The sequence below is a fragment of the Vombatus ursinus genome, unplaced genomic scaffold, assembly GCF_900497805.2.
Source record: "Vombatus ursinus unplaced genomic scaffold, bare-nosed wombat genome assembly UNPS02014807.1, whole genome shotgun sequence".
NCBI lineage: Eukaryota > Metazoa > Chordata > Mammalia > Diprotodontia > Vombatidae > Vombatus > Vombatus ursinus.
The window spans coordinates 51,091,916-51,109,020 of record NW_020954585.1 but is presented as its reverse complement, the minus strand read 5'-3'; the positions used below and the strand labels follow the sequence as shown (position 1 = coordinate 51,109,020).

The following is a 17,105-nucleotide window of genomic DNA, read 5'->3' as shown; positions in this document are numbered from 1 at the left end:
GTAATCATGTAAAATATGGTAATTGGTTCTCACTCAGTGGAAACATATAATGTAAATACATTCATTTCAGGGGATTCATTATTAACACTAATGGGACCCAGCTGTAAATCATGTGAGGAAATTCATAGGTGATCCCTCCAAATCCCTTCCTTCTTTGAAATTTTGTGATTCTATGATTTCCAAACCCTGTTTTTGAATTGCTAATTTTTGCATTACTTTTTATTTCCCTTGTTTCTTGCTGAGGAAGCCAAAAGTAGGGATAATATATGCACAGCTTAGAAAGAGAAGAGAAGGCAATTAAATGAAACACTTGCTGACTGCCACCTTCTTGATTTCTTATTAGAGTGACAGATTTACTGTTTATTTGCAGGAAGAAGTGTACTGTTCCACAACTAAGCACTTAGTGGAAGGCATCATTTCTGGATACAATGCAACAGTCTTTGCATATGGCCCATCAGGTACCAATAAAAAAAAATATATGTGCCAATCAGCAAAGGAGGACTAAACAGAAACTTGCAAGATTTAGTTGCTAGTGACATTAAAGTTGTTCAAGTTACTATGTTAGTTACCAAGTTAGTATGATTGCTGCCAATCATACTAACCAACCCACAGAATAATTTTAATAACTGGTTTATTATATGCTTGGAACACAGTCCCATAGTATAAAAAAAATCAAATGGGCCTCAACCAACATTTTTAGCTCCTTTTTAAAGTTTTTAGTTATATCAGGAAGATGTATAGAATTTTATAGTGGATAGAAGGGGAATGTAAAGATTTACCGAGAAAGAGCTGCTTGCAGAAAGGAAAGTTCTACGTCAGGTAAAATAATAATGAACTGATCAGCAAACATTAGAGGATTTAACTAGAATTTGCAGACTAACCATTAACACTGGAGCCAGTGACAGGAAATGCTCATCACAAGTAAAAAGAGTTAATAAAGCTGAGCCGGCAATTGTTTTGTTACTAACCAGCTAATAACCTGAGCTAAAGTTTGCTATCTCAGCTAAATTCTGCAATCTTTAGCTAGTTATTTGACGAAATGTCTTAAGGAAACGATGGTTATAAACCCAGAATAGAAAAATTCTCTTACCATAGTCCCTGCTTTTTGTCATAGATGGACATAATAACATATACATTTCTGATCATACTGATGCACATCCTCCTATCAAACTTATCTCTGGATGCCATAATACGAGTTTTCTATCAAGCATTTTCGCAAGCAGATACAAGTATTGTGAAGCATTAAAAACATTATAAGCAAAGCAAAAATAATACAATAACAATTATTTGCATGATATAACACAGGGTTTTCATGATGTCTTTAATCTAACCTATTATGCGTAATCAATCCCAAATGTCCAGTCAAATATCTCCATGTCTTTAATCTTCTTTAGATCCTTCCCTAGTTTCTCTCTTTTTTTTTTTTTTTTTTTTTGGCTAGGCAATGGGGTTAAGTGACTTGCCCAGGGTCACACAGCTAGTAAGTGTTATGTGTCTGAGGCCAGATTTGAATTCAGGTCTTCCTGAATCCAGGGCCAGTGCTCTATCCACTGCACCACCTAGCTGCCCCCCTTCCTTAGCTTCTTAATAATATATAAGGAATAATAATATAAGGAAATATCAAGAGTTTGGCCAAACACACATGTACAAAATTCAGTTAATGTTTATTTAAACAACAGATATCCTGTTGTCTTGGGTTAACTGTCTGCCTCATGAAGTCATCTGATTCTGAGAAAACATTTTCCCTTGGAAATTTTGAAATGGGCCTTGTTCCCAGGGCAGTGTTGAAAAAGGGTTCTTCTCAGGTGATCTACTTCACAGTTTCTAAATCAGTTGTAGAGGTTCCCTAGATAATGCTGCTTAAAATTGCTAGCTGTAAGGCTTAATATAATTTACTAGAGCCTGACAAAATCTAATCACTTTGGCCTTTTAGTAATCCATGTGATGAAAGCCCGTCCAAACCTTATGGAGTTAATCTAATATACAACAGAGGTAGAAGAAGCACATCAAATTAGGCTACCTGTAGTTCATGTGAAAGTTTAGAGAATTTCAGTTTTAACATACTGCTTGTTCTTTCCATCTTTACGTGAATTATGTACATTATATGGATAATGCTATCCATAGGCCAGAGGAAGAAACAGTCTTTGTAAAATAAGTCATTCTGTCTCTTGATCCTATTAGAGAATTTTCTCAGAGAAAAAAAAATGATCTCCCATTTAAGAACAGCTCACAAAATATGGTACAAAATGCATTTAATGATTAGGAGCTTTAGTAAAAAAAAAAACAAAAACTATAATATTAAAATCCATTTTTTATGATTAGTGACTCTCCAGTGTTACCCTAATCTGAAAACTGGCCTTTTAACAAAACAATTAGACCATACTACAGACTTCATTTTTTTCTTAACATTTTTTTATATCTATTTAACCATCTTGCACATATTAAAATACTATGAACAACTAGTCCACTTAATGTATAAGCCTCAACGAATTGAGACAAACCTTTTCCCTAAAGCCAAGATTATGTGACTGTAAAAACCCATTATGTGGTATGGCAAGGTGTCCTATTTCTGATCATTTTGAGGACCATAAATATTTCCCTTCTCTTTTCCAAATGTGTGTAAATATAATGTATGTACCTCCAAGTATAAGAGTGAAAAAATTTCTTGACAATTAAAAACAACTCTATATGCAAGAGTCTCAATGCAATTTGAGACTTCATCAAGAATAACTAAAACATATTCAAGGATAGTTATTAAAACATATCTAAAGGCTAAAACACGTCCAAAACCTGTGTATTTAGGCATCTACATGGATAGGCATTTATGAATATTCAAATGGACCTGAAGCAAGGTCAGTAGTTCCCTATTACCTCTAGGATAAAATTGATCATTTAGGACCATCATCACTACTCAGCTTTTTTCATTGTTTTTTACTGACACAACAGTGGAAGTTTTAAAGCTACTAATACAATTTCATCTAGCATAAGAAGTTTTAAGTATATTCCTTTATTCAATGAAACATTTGAAAGTCAATCACTTATATCCTAGTTCTCAAATAGAAGCAATCTAATCTTCTTGCTTTCCATAAAGTGAAGTCTACTAATCCATTGAAATTGAAAGTTTTATATCTTTATCATATCACATGCACATATCCTCTTTGGGGATACACACATACATATCCATATACATACATATATACATATGCATATATCTATATCCTCCCTCAAAGGGGAATGGGATTTTGTGTGTGTGTGTATGCATATACATATGTGTGTATACAGTATATGTATGCACATACACACACATATATATTGATATATATTTCTCATTTTATCCAGAAAAAGATGTGATACTAGTACAGATCTCATGTTATACATGAGTGTATAACTATTAAGTCAGTGATAATACGGAGATAGCAAGTCTAAGATATGATTTTCTCTACTCACTCAGATTAGGAAATTGAGACAAGTTATGGTCACAAATCCAGCACGGTAAAAACAAAACAATAGGGTCTTCTATACCTGCATTCCATTATAGCAGTTCAGAGATGCTTGGGTGATTATAATAAAAAGATCCATCATAAACATTTGTAGTTTTCCTGCAATTGCCAGAGAAAGTTGTTATGAAAGAAGGAAGGACATTGTTACAACAAAATCAGGACTATTTCTTCAGGCCTAAGCCTAAAGTCACAGACTGTCATAGGTATACCAGGGGAAAATTCCCTTAGCTCCGTTTGATTTCAATAAAAGTCATAAATACCTTTTAGAACAGCCAATCATTCAAAAGAGTTCCACATTATTCACAGGGTATCAAAGCCAGGCTCAAAATCAACCAGGAAGGAAACATTCTTATTCAAAAAAGAAATAGCACAGTAGGGAAACTGAATCAAGAAACTCCTGCCATTCCCTTCACAGGGCTATCTTCTCAACCTTCCTAGTCATTAATATTAATCAGTAGTAGTTTCCAGAAAACAGCTTCTCTGAGAAACTTTTAGCATTTCCCTTTAATGGTAGAGTACTGGAGTAACAGTAATTCAAATAGAGATATAATTGAATTAAAAACTCAGAGCATATTTAATTACAGTTCTATCCCATACAGCAAGTTCCATTGCTTACAGTTTAGAGCAAGATATAGTTGTTTATCATGTTGCAATAACAGTTGGCTAACAATAAGTAACAATAAAAGCATTCATAGATAGTACTTATTGAGCATATACAAGGTCTTTCCAAAAGCATTCGTTCTTCATTTTACTTCTGAAGTTTAAATATATGCCAATGTAAAAACCAAGTAAGAAGATATTTTAAAATATTCAGAGGTTTATACATAAAGTGAATGCCCAATAATTCACTTATAACCCAGAACAAAAATAGTAAACTGTTGGTCTGAATGTATTAAGGTATTTAAATAAAACTAAGTTTGCTCAAAGATTTAACATTAATACATATTATTCCAGATACAATCTCATAATTTACAGAATCTGTGGCAGGACAAATATACCATATAAGTAACAAATAAGGTTTGTTTTTTTTTCACTTTAGGCTATAATTGTTTTGGGGAAAGGGCTTAGTACCTCTGCAACACAAAGACTCAGAGTGCTTCTAGTGTCAGGGTAGAATGAACAAACCACAATTCCATAAAAAGCTGGTAAGATTTCGAGATCTCTGTCTCTGTCTCTGTCTCTGTCTCCCTCTTTCCCTCTCTCTCCTTCTCTCCCTCTCTCCTTTCCTCGTTCCCTCATTTTGCCTTTATCTCTCCTTGTCTCATTCTTTCAGATGTACAGGAATACAAATATTCCCATTCTCCTCTGATCACAATGGGATCCCAAAATTCCTGACACTTTCTTTCCCTCTTCTTCTTATGTACTTTCATTAAAGCCTTATTGACTTATTCCATGCTTTACTTACCATTACCATTTTCTTAATCCTTCACATTTCTGTATTTCCCAGTCTTATCTCAAATCTGTTCTCAGAACTAGTTTCCTTCATTCCACTGAATCTCTCTTTTGCAAATTAACAAGATACCAACTAAAATGAAACCTTTAACCCTTTTTCCATATCAGAACTGAAGCTTCTTAGAGGTCCAAGGAGCAGTTACAAGGTTTTATAAATAGGGACTATTCTCAGTCTGCACTTATCCAAAATCCTATTTTGAAAGAGATCTCCACAATCTTAAGAGATTTCCTGCTCTCCCTCTATATTCTAATGAAATTAACTAGAGACCTCCTGCCTTAGGTAGAAGATCTTTTGCAGCTCCTCAGAAATTTTTCTCATAGAAGCAAGTCCATTCCAGTTCCTATTAGATGACTTGGCTTTTGCTTCCCCCCTCACCCCCTTCTTTCTTATCTGTTATCTCCAGGCAATAAAGAGAGAGACTGAGAGGTGTTTTACATAACAAAAATCATTTTACTGACAAAACCTACTAGGATATTTCAGCATTTTCAAACCACATTTTCATGAATATTTAATGCATGCTAAACAGGTTTCCTTTTGGTTAATTTCTGCTAAAGGGAAACCTTAGCTGTCTCTCCCTAGCTCTTTTTTTCTTCTTTCTTTACACTCCTAATCTGGCCAGAATTAGGGGCATAAAGATAAGAAAAAGTTCCCAGTCTTTTTTTTCTGCCAGTTCTTGAAATTTTTTTCCCATTAAAAGTTTGACCAAGGAGTAGTAGAAGTTCCCATTTTATAGGAAAGTGAGGTCAATATTAGAATTGCAGCTACCACAGACAGTTAGAGATAATTGAGGTATTATGCTTTAGAAATTCACTTCACTTAAGCTTACAAATAAGATTCCAATTTCAAAAAAATCCTCCTGGGGTTGTTGAGGTTTAGGGATGCTAGGAACCCTGAAATTCAAGGGCAAGCAACACAGGTCCTGACTCAAATGAATTTGACTCAAGCCTTCTTTAAGCCAAAGACAAGGTTTATTAGAACACTGATAGAGATGGGCAAGATCTCAGCATTGGCCAGACTCCTAAGGAATCTGAGCATTTGAGTCAGACTGAATCTGAGCACTTTAAGGAGGCAAGACAGGCCAAGTAGTCTGGGAACAGAGAAGGGGTCTAGATGGAATTAAGGGGGGGAATTGGCAGGTGGTGCTGGGATTATTGGGAGGTAACAGACAATGAAGGGATGGGCTAGATTAGAGGTAATAGAGAATTGGAAGATTGGGCATAGGCCACAGTGAAAGGCCAGTTGAAAGGATTATAGCCTCAGGTGAATGCCAGAGACTTGACCATATGGGAAAGTTCAAGGAAGTTGGGGGCAGGAGGGTTTTCAGGGCCTATACTCTGTCATTGTCAAGAATGTTGTATTTCTACTCATTTCTACAATTCATACATTTTTCTTTTTTTTTTTTCTGAGAGTTTGATCACACTAGTCCCTTCATATCAGGAGTAGATTCCACCAGGAATAATTTAACTTCTGAATCTACAGACAGTTACCACAAACTAGAATTCCCTGAATTTAACCAGGATTTATCTGAGGGATCCCATACTGATCGCTGACCACTCACGGCAGAATTGAGATTTATGTCAGATTTATATTATTAGTTATAGGGATCCTTTCTGACCACTCAAGATCAGACCAGACCAGACTATTCAGTAGTCAAGACAGTAATTACAGACCACAGTGAGACAGACAAGTTGAACTGAGAGATCCTCCCCCAAAGATGTCTGATGTCCCTCCCGTTTAGAACTGGGGTTTATCTCAAATTTGGAATTCTTTTAATCAGACCAAAACAGCTCTTTAGGGATCACTCAGGGCAGAATTTTATGTTATTTTTAAACCAGATCAGACCAAAACTATCCATGAATATACTAGGAGCATAGCCAAGGCAGTGCAGTAATGACAAATGACAGGCAGACAAGTGTATAATCTGTAGGAAAATGAGATAAAAGGGCACAGAGTTTGGAAAATTTCTAGTCCCAGCCTAGGCATTCACCCAGAAAAAGGAGAGGGAGAGGAGGCTGTCCTGTTAAGACCCCTGGGTTTCTCAGCCCAGCCCTTGCTTTCAACTCCTGAATCACAGCGCCATGCTTGTTAGGGAGATCAATGTGGCTGCCAGTCCAAGCAATGCAAAATTCAACAGTTTATGCCTAATTGATTTTTCAGGCACAGGAGTTAGACAAACAGGCAATAGAAGATAAGTACACAGAATGAAAAACAACTTTATTAAGTCTATTTTTAAAAGTAAAATTTACTTAGTCAGTTTTTTCCTGCCCAAAACTCTCCCTAGGTAAATTTTACCTTGTGCATGCTTGAGGCTGCTAGGCTGAAAGAATTGATATTCTGAGCTATTCCTATCCCTTTGTGGTCTGCCAATTTGACATAAAAATTATCTAAGGATTCATTGATAGATACTGCTGTCAATCCCACTTATTAACACACAGAGATGTTTTAATAACCAATTTACTGTATGCTTGGAGCATAGTCCCATGGTACACAAAAAAAAACCGCAATGGATACTGATCAACATTTTCAGCAACCTTTTATACTTCTTAGTTACATCAGGAAAATAGATACCATGGAATTTACAGAGGGCAGTAAGGGAAGGTAAAGATTTACACATGAAAAAACTACTAGCAGAAGGGGAAGATCTACTTCAAGTAAATTAATAAACTGATCAGCAAACATTAGGGTATTTAACTGGAATTTGCAGACTAGCCATTTCCACTAGAGCTATAGCTAGTGACAGGAAATGCTCATCATAAGTAGAGTCAATAAAGGTGAGCCAGCAATTCTTCTATCACTAACCAGTTAATCACCTGAGCTAAAATTTGATGTTTCAGCTAAATTTCTGTAAGCTCTAGTAAGAGGTGTGACTAGCTATCATTAAGGAAATGACAGTCATAAAGCCAATACCAAAAAATTCTGTTACCACACTAGAATGAATATCCTATGCACTCAAATCTAAGGATTTTATAGCTTTAGGGACAAGAAAATGGTGGGCCATGGTTGGTACCAGAGGACTCATATAATCCTAGAATGTCAGAGCTGGAAAGTATCTTAGAGATCTTCTTGTCCAAACTCTCATTTTCTTCTTGTTTTCCAGATTAAAAAAAAGCAAAAACAAAACAAAACAAAATGACCCAGACATAGCTTATTCTTCTTATTTCAAAAGTGAAGGCAACAATGTCAGAGAGGCAGTGTAAGGTAGTAGAGAGTCTCAGAATCAGGATGACTGGGCTTTGAGTCCATTCTCTGCCACATATTGGCTGTGTAACACTACTTTTCAATGCTCCAGGCATTGACTCTAAGACTACAGATGGCCAAGCAGCTGAGAGGAATCTCCTCACTTGTAAATCCCTGCATCTAGGAAATCAGAAGTCTGGTAAAACAAACAAACAAGTAAGCAAATAAAAAATTATGTTAAAGCATCCAAGAGCTGTTTTCCAATTAGTGTGGAAAATCAGCATATGTGAAGAGAACGCTATTTGTGTGACATCTGAATCTCTGCAGGGAAATAGGAGTCCCACTTGCCATGTTCCCTACATCACTAATCTGTGTTCCTTTTCTTTTCTAAATAGGTGCTGGTAAAACTTACACGATGCTGGGGATGGACTCTGAGCCTGGGATCTATCTCCAGACATTGAATGATCTCTTTCAGGCTATTGAAGAAACTAGTGATGACATGGAATACACAGTTTCCATGTCCTACCTGGAGGTGAGGTGCCTGTAATGGCAGAGAAGGGTAAACCTGGAACTTTGCTTATAAAGATGATTATTTAAGCTTCTGTTTTTAATAAATAAAGGTGAGGATGCAAATGGAAATTTCTGAGTTTCGTTCTGGAACTAAAAGAGGAAGTGGTGGTCATTAATACACCTGAAAAATTAGAAATGGCAAAAGAAGGGATTGGGGGGAGGTATTTCTCCCCCCCCCAAAAAAAAAAGATTGAGGAAGTTGAGGGCAAGGCAAACAAAGCCTGTACGACTCTACCCTAGAAAATGGATGGAAATGGATGCCAAGGTAACCTTTAAGATGTTCAAAGACAGAGTTGTGGACCAAAACTTGGGAGTCAGCCTGAACCAGATTAGAATGTATTTGGGACATTTTTATTTATTTTGTTTTGTTTGTTTTTGGGAGGCAGTCAGGGCTGAGTGACATACTGAGGGCCATACAGCTAGTAATTATCTGAAGCTGAAACTGAACTTAGTATTTCCTGACTTTAGGGCTTATGTCACTACCCACTGCACCACCTAGCTGCCCTAGTTCAGACATTTTTAATAAAATAAATAAAAAATACTATACAAGTTGGAAAATGTTAATTTGTTGTTTTCTAAGTAAATATGCCTGCTGGCCCAGGGAATCATTTCTATTTGAGTTTAACACCACTGCTCTAAGTTATATTGTTTCTTGATCCCACAGAATCAAGAATTGGCATGGTATTGGAGAAATAAGCAAATAGAATGTTTAGGAATTTAAAATTAACCATTAGCTTTATAGAATTGGACTTCCATGCCTGGAATACAGTACACTCCTTTATCTCCAGCTGGTAGAATCTAGATTCCTTCCAAGCACAACTTAGTTTCTTCCTTCTATAGGAGGTCTTCCCTGATTCTCTCATTTGTTGGTACTCTCTCCCTCTTGAAATAGTTTTCTATTTATTTACTTTTCTACAGGTCATATTTCCCTAGTAGAATATAAGAACATAATAAACTCTTTGAGGGCAGGGTCTGTTTTGTCTTTTTATTTTCTGTTTTGTCTTTATATTTTCAAGTGCCTAATATAGTTCCTTTATATAACAAGCACTTCAATATTTGTTGAAGTATTTGTTAGGTGTTTTTTAAGTGCCAGGCACAGAGTTAAACATCTGAAATACAAATATTGTTGTTGTTGTTGTCAAAAAGAAAGAATGTTCTTGCCCTCAATTAGCTTACATTCTAATAGGGAAGAAGGAAGCTGAAAAGCTGGGAGATGGGAGAGATAAAAAGCGAGAAGGGGCAAGGTGGAAAAAAATGTCCAGTGAGCTCAGAGAAGAATGGAGTGAACTTGGGTAGCCTGGGTACTTCCTTAAAATGGAGGTTTGGGGAAGAACTGACCAATCAGAGCAAGAGGCCACAGGACTGACAGGATTTTCTATGGTGAGAAGGCTAGTAGAGCCTTCTAGTTGGTTGTGCAGGAGTCTCTCAGGGACAAGAGAATTGCTGGGAAATGGTGGAGAAAGAAGACAGGAGAGTCATGAGCAGAGCTTGGAGAGCAATGAATCTTAGGGGAACTTTGGTATTGGGCCTGGCTAGAAATTTCCTCTTTTAAGTTTCAAATTCCTTTAAAGTCACACTGAGTGGCAGCCCAGCAGAATGAAGAAGATTGGCAACATGAAGAACTACCACAGATACTTACTAGATGTGTGATTCTAGGCAAGTCACTAGACCTCTTCCAGTCCCAGTTTTCTCATCTGAAAAATTGAGATGATAACACTTATCTCACAGGGTTTTCATGAAAACCAAATTCAATCATGTATGCAAAGTGCTTTGCAAACCTTAATGTGCTGTAGAAATTTAAGCCATTATTGTTCTTATTGAGAGCCCTTCATTCAGTGCCCTGTTTCTGACCCTCCCATTACATCTGTTATCATTTCCTTGCTTGTGCATAATGCCCTCTCTCTTCTTTAACAGAGCACATGGTCATTTCTTAGACCAGAATATTAGTTTGTTTCCTAGAAGTACCAGTACATCATGGGGCAGCTAGGTGGTTCAGTAGATAGGGCACTGGGTTTAGGATGAGGAAGACTCATCTTCCTGAGTTCAAATCCAGCCTCAGATACTTACTATATGACCCTGGAAAAATCGCCTAACCCTGTTTACCTCAATTTCTTCATATGTAAAATGAGCTAAAGAAGGAAATGGCAAATCATTTCAGTATCTTGGCCAAGAAAACCCCAAATGAAATCATGACTGAACAATAACAAAAACCCAATGCACCATATAATAAAAATTAAATTTTTGCATGTTGTTTAAAGAATGACTTCTTTAGAAACATAATTTCAACAGTATTTGTATTCCAAATGTTGGCTTATCATATATACATATATATACATACATATATATACATACACACACACATATTGTCTCCCCCATTAGCATATACATTCCTTGTGAGTAAGGATTATTTTATTTTCGGTACTTGTATCTTTGGCACCTAGAATAGTGCTTGATACATAGAGGTACTTAATAAAATTTTGTTGAGTGATTGACTGATTGACTGATGTGAAGGATACTGTGTTGGTCAGACTACTGACCAACAAAAGACAGGCAATGTGGTATAGGCCATAGAGCTCTATAGCATGGCTTCAGGAAAATCTGCTTTCAAATCCTGTCTCTGACATTTACTAGCTCTGTGACTCTGGCTAGGTTATATCAGTTTCCTCATCTGGAAACTGGGAATAAGACTGTAGTATTTACATCACAGTGGGTCTCAAATAAAAAAAGCTATTTAATTGTTAGCTTTTAACACATAAACAAACATAGTTCCTGCTCTCAAGGATTGTAAATTTTCTGTTAGGTTCAGTTTGATGAATATTCAAGTTGTTGTGGTCTAGGGGTGCTGGGAACCCCAGAATTTCAAGGGCAAAAGACACGATTGGGTCCTGCCTCAAAAGAATTCAACTGAAGCCTTCTTTCAGTCAGAGACATGGTTTATTAAAATACCGGTTGGGGTGGGTAAGATACCTAGTGAGTCTGTGCTATTGAGTGATTTAATGGGGGCAAGATGGACACATATACAGTGGTCAAGGAATAGGGCTAGATGGAATCAAGGAGTGGCAGTCTAGGTGGGGCCAGGTGCAGATAATGAAGGCTGGACTGGGTTAGAGGTTGTAGAACTGAAGGTCAGAGCCACAATGAAAGGATAGTTGAAAGGATTATTCGCAAATGCATCAGGCAAAAGCCAGAGATCTGAGTTCAGGGGCTGGGTTCCTGGAATTCATGGGAAAGGGGTCCAGAACCCATACTGGGATCATTGTCCTGTATATTTTCCTAGACCTCTTTGCCATGAGAACTGTTTCAACCTTGGATTTTCTTTTCTGCTTACAGATTTATAATGAAGTAATCCGTGACCTCCTGAATCCATCTTCAGAATTTCTAGAGCTGAGAGAAGATTCCAAAGGAAGCATCCAGATTGCAGGAATTACTGAGGTCTCCACTACAAATGCCCAAGAGGTAAATTTCAGTAGCAACTCCCAGAGGGACACTTAATATCATGCCCAGAAACCAAATACTGGTATCTACTGTTATTTGTACCCAGAGTAAATGAAACAGAATCAATAGAGGCAAGACAAAATCCATGGGACAGCCCCTTAGTTCTTGTGGCTTATTTAGCAGATCCAATTCAACAATATTTATTAAGAGCCTTCTGTATGCAGGGTGCATTGTGCCAGGTCCCGAGGGAAATACAAAATCGGATATGATCCCTGTCTTTATGGAACCTCATAAAGAGTTCTGTTGGGGATAAAAATTAAACATAAGGACTATAATGCCTTTGGTAAATGTATCAGAGAGCTGCGAAATGAAACACTATCTGAGGTCAATGATAATGATGGAATGGAGGGAATGCTCTCGCCTGCCGTCTCCTGGAGAAGTTAGCTTTTCAATTGTTCCTTAAAGCATGGGTAGAAATCCATCAAGACAAGGGGAGAGAGAACAACCTAGGCATAAGAAATAAATTACAAGAAGAATGTCAAGAAGATGGGAAAGTACAGAATGTGTCTGGCAGATATAAAGTGGTACAGTTTAGTTGAAGCAAGAGTGTGGGAACAATATGATAGTAATAACAATAATGTTGTTTAGTCATTTTTCAGTTGTGTCCAACTCTTCATGACTTCATTTGGGGTTTTCTTGGCAATGTTCTTCTGCTTCTGCAGAGCTGGGATTCTTTTTTTTTTTTAGTTTTTAGGCAATTGGGGTTAAGTGACTTGCCCAGGGTCACACAGCTAGTAAGTGACAAGTGTTTGGTATGAGGCTGGATTTGAACTCAGGTCCTCCTGACTTCAGGGCCAGTGGCTAGAGATTCACTGCACCACCTAGCTGCCCCCAGAGCAGGGATTCTTAACATGGGATTCACGAGCTTGTCTTAAAAAAATTTTTTTATGACTGTATCTCAATCTAATTGTTTTTCTTTTTAATCCTATTTTATTTTATGCATTTAAAAACATTATTCTGAGAAGGGGTCCATAAGCTTAACCAAACTACCAAAAGGTTCCTGACATGTGACCAAAAAAGGTTACAAACCCCTGGTTTAAAGGGAGAAGAAGACCAAATCTGAACCTTTAGAGATCACTTAAGGGGCTGGAAAGAGGCTCAGTTACGAGCCCAAAGGAGATACTTTTTTAACTGGAGTTAAGAATGGAACATTATTACCATTTTAGGTACTCAGTATAAAGAAGGAAATCATAGGGGCAGCTAGGTGGAGCACTGGCCCTGGAGTCAGGAGGACCTGAGTCCAAATGTGGCCTCAGACACATAACACTCACTAGCTGTGTGACTCTGGGCAAGTCACTTAACCCAATAGCGTCACACAAAAAAGAAGGAAATCATAATTCATTCTCTGTTCCCTAACATATGTCAGTATTTTGGTTTCTAATTCTCTTCCAGCTCTGAGATTCTGTGATTCTGTGACTTATGATCAAGTCTCATTCTGCTATTGTGAACCTAAGACAATGATAATAGCTACTAACGTCTAGCATTTACATAGCCCCTTAAGATTTGCAAAGTGCATTATAAATATTATTGTTGCGGTTTCATGATGTGTTGTGATGTCTCAAAGAATTCAGAGTCAAACCACCTTTAATCCAAATATAGGCATTTATTGAGATTGACACCTCTCATGAAATGGGCTAAGTTACAAGAGGAACCAGCAACTTCAGAGAAAGCAAGGCGGATTTTTATAGGGTAAAGATGCAATTACATAACAGAAATTATGAATATTAAAAAGGCAGGAGGGACTTGTTAAGGGATTAGGTAATAGGGGAGGGGTCCCAGTCTCAGTGGAACTGTGCATGTGATTACTCACAATGCATACAGAAAAACCCATTTGAGGGGGTATGTATGTATGATAATGATATTATAATAAGCCTCTCCATGTCATAAGTTCATCTAAAGGGCAGCTTTTGCTATTACTGTGCAGGTGCCTACTTAGGGAAAATCCCTTCTATTGTTTTGGGGTCTACATCCTGCTCAAGCATACTGGTGGTGCTGTTTTCTGATTGGCTGAGCATTGTGGTCCTGTCTGAGATTAGATGGATATGGTTGTGGTTGAGTGCATGGACACACCTGCTGTTTCGGTGGGAAATATGAGTTCATGGACACACCTGTTGTTAGAGTGAGCAGTGAGGCATATATGAAGGAAGGATATTTAGTCAGGGTGGGGGGACAGTGACTCTTTAGGGGCAGTGGGCCTGCTGTTCAGTGGGGTCTGTGATAGAGTCTGGGGTCCTGTGGTGTGGTTAAAGCCAGATGGAGTGGTTAAATCTGGACATGCCTGCTGTTCAGTGGGGCCCGTAAGGAAGTTAGAATATTGGGGCTGAGAGCAACTTTATTAGGATTCCATCATTATCTCATATGATTGTCATTGGAAAGGACCTTAAAAATCCCTTAATCCAACATTTTACAGATGTGGAAACTGAGGCAGACAGAGATGCACAACTGGTAGATGCCTGAGTCCATATTTGATTTCAAGTCTTCCTGACTTTGGGCCCAGCACTCTATATCCCCTGTGTCACCTAGCTACTTCATCTGTCAACTGACAAGTTAGTATAACTGAGCCTCAGTTTCCTTCTCTGTAAAATGAGGGGGTTGGATTTAACATACCTTTCAACTATAAAGATCTATCACTCTAAGATGGAGGAAGTGTATTGTTGGGGAATAGGGACACTTCTTACCTCAGAATCAAGAAGATCTGGCCTCCAGTTCAGCCTGATACATACTGTGTGACCCTGGGCAAGTCACTAAACTTCTTTGTACCTCCAGGAAAGACTCTGATTTGTAAAAGAGTTGCTGATCTGCATTAATAGAAGGAATTTTCTTACCAAGGTGATTCCCTTTACCAGTGAAATCACAGGTATGGACCGAAAAAAGAGATGGCTTGACCTTGGGATGTACTGGTAAATATTTAACAACTGGTTTTCAAAAAAAAAAATAGCAGGAATACACTTTGAATTTTTAACTGCAATATTAACATTTCATCATTTTCTTAAGACAGTTTAAACAATAATATAAATGATATGTAATATAAATATAAATAATATAACAAAATATTATAATAATATAAACATATATTATAACATAAAATAATATAAACAATCAAGTCCTGGTTGGTAGTGTTTGCTGATTTTTACAGTGTAAATGTACACACTGAAATTTTAACAATTGGCTCACATCACTAGCTAACTAGACTGAAGCACTACTTATAGTTATTGATGACATACCCTTTTCCTTACTTCCTTGAGAGTTGCATGCATCTTCTGCGGGAACAGGGGATTCAGTCACTGTAACTCTGGATAAGGTTTTCTTATCCATGCCCTTGAGAGAGTAAGGTTCCATGATGGAACTTCAGCGGTCTGTGTGTGCTGTCAAGCATCAGTGGTCAGCTAGGAGGGGGTACACTTTTCTTAGCAGAGACATGGGTTCCTTAATGAGCACAAGTTCCCAGTCTGGGGTCTGAGACAGAGCTAAGTATAGATCATGACCTTTCATAGGAATGCTGGGAGCATAGCTTGGCACAGTGCCTGACACATAGTAGGGATTTAATAAATGCTTGTTGATTGATAGGGGGTGGAGTGGGGTATCTCTAGTCATCCTAATGTATATCTGGCCACTGGACCCAGACGGCTCCAGAGGAGAAAGTGAGTCTGGTCACCTTGCACTGCTCTCTGTCACTTAAATCTAATGCACTTGCATGTTATGGCATCATCTTCCTGATGTCACAGTCCTCTTTGAGAACGAAGGACAAACAACAACATTGATTGATTGAACTAACTGATAATGTTGGGGACTTTAAAAAAAAGTATCGTATCTGAGATTCTGTGAAGCTCTGCTTATTGGAATCCATGCTTATGGAACAATATGTATTGGTACTATTCTCAGCCTAGAAAGTTGCCCGGAAGACACTTGTATCCTTTTCCTTTTCTCTGCCTGCCCTTTCCTACAGATCATGCAGCTGTTAATTAAAGGGAACAAGCAGCGAACTCAGGAACCCACAGCAGCAAACAAGACTTCTTCCCGTTCCCATGCTGTACTGCAAGTCACCGTGAAACAAAGAAGTCGGGTGAAGGATCTTTCTGAGGAAGTTCGAGTGGGAAAGCTTTTCATGGTTGATTTGGCAGGGTCAGAGAGAGCATCCCAGGTAATGCCACCTGTTTAGATGGAGAACACCCTTATAATTAGGAAGTTACATGGATCCAGGGCCATCCCTAGGGAATAACAGGCCCAAAGCAATCACAAGTGAAATCAAATGAAGAAAGAATATCACTGGCCATTTTGAAAAAGTTATTTAAAATTATTTTCAACTTTATTCCTACCTTTTGTTTTTACATCTCCTTTATTTCTGAATATATTCCTCTCTTCTCCCCTACCCAGTAAACCATCCCTTATAATGAAGAATAAAAAAGAAAGAGGAAAAATAAAAAAAAAATATTTCAGCAAAACTAACATTATCAACAAAGTCTAATAGTATATGAAATATCCCATACCCACAGTCCTTCACCTCTGCAACGGAGGAACAAGATGCATTTTTCAGATCTCTTCTTTGGGGTTAAGTTTGGTCATTATAATGATATATTGTTCAGTTTCATTTAAAAATAAATTTTATTTATTTAAATTTTTTAAAAAACTGTATTTTATGCTCTCAATTCTCCCCCTCCTCCCATCCTCTCCCACCCATTGAGAAGGCAAGATATATAATATCCATTACACATATGAAGTCATGCAAAACATATATAGGTTTTATTGATGCCTTTTGTTTTTACATCAGTCATTGCCAGATATAGCATTCCCTTCCCATAGTGTGTGTCTGACAAACAGAAAGCAGTGAGGTTTGGTTGGAACAGAGAATATCGGGAGGGGAAGACTGTGGTAGTAATAATGGAGAAAATAGTAACAGAGAAAAAGTTAAG

At 37.6% G+C, this 17,105-nt stretch overlaps 1 protein-coding gene across 4 annotated transcripts in view; it reads left to right on the top strand.

Moving 5' to 3' along the window:
* Window positions 1–17,105, top strand: part of LOC114052350 (kinesin-like protein KIF19) — an 88,135-nt gene that overhangs the window by 12,103 nt on the left and 58,927 nt on the right. For 3 of the 4 annotated variants that reach the window (XM_027874909.1, XM_027874907.1, XM_027874908.1), the window contains 4 exons: window positions 371–458; window positions 8,526–8,662; window positions 12,031–12,156; window positions 16,142–16,336. In XM_027874909.1, coding sequence (XP_027730710.1) covers window positions 371–458; window positions 8,526–8,662; window positions 12,031–12,156; window positions 16,142–16,336 — 546 coding nt within the window. The remainder of the gene's footprint in view (window positions 1–370; window positions 459–8,525; window positions 8,663–12,030; window positions 12,157–16,141; window positions 16,337–17,105) is intronic. The other variant, XM_027874910.1, reaches the window with a different exon arrangement.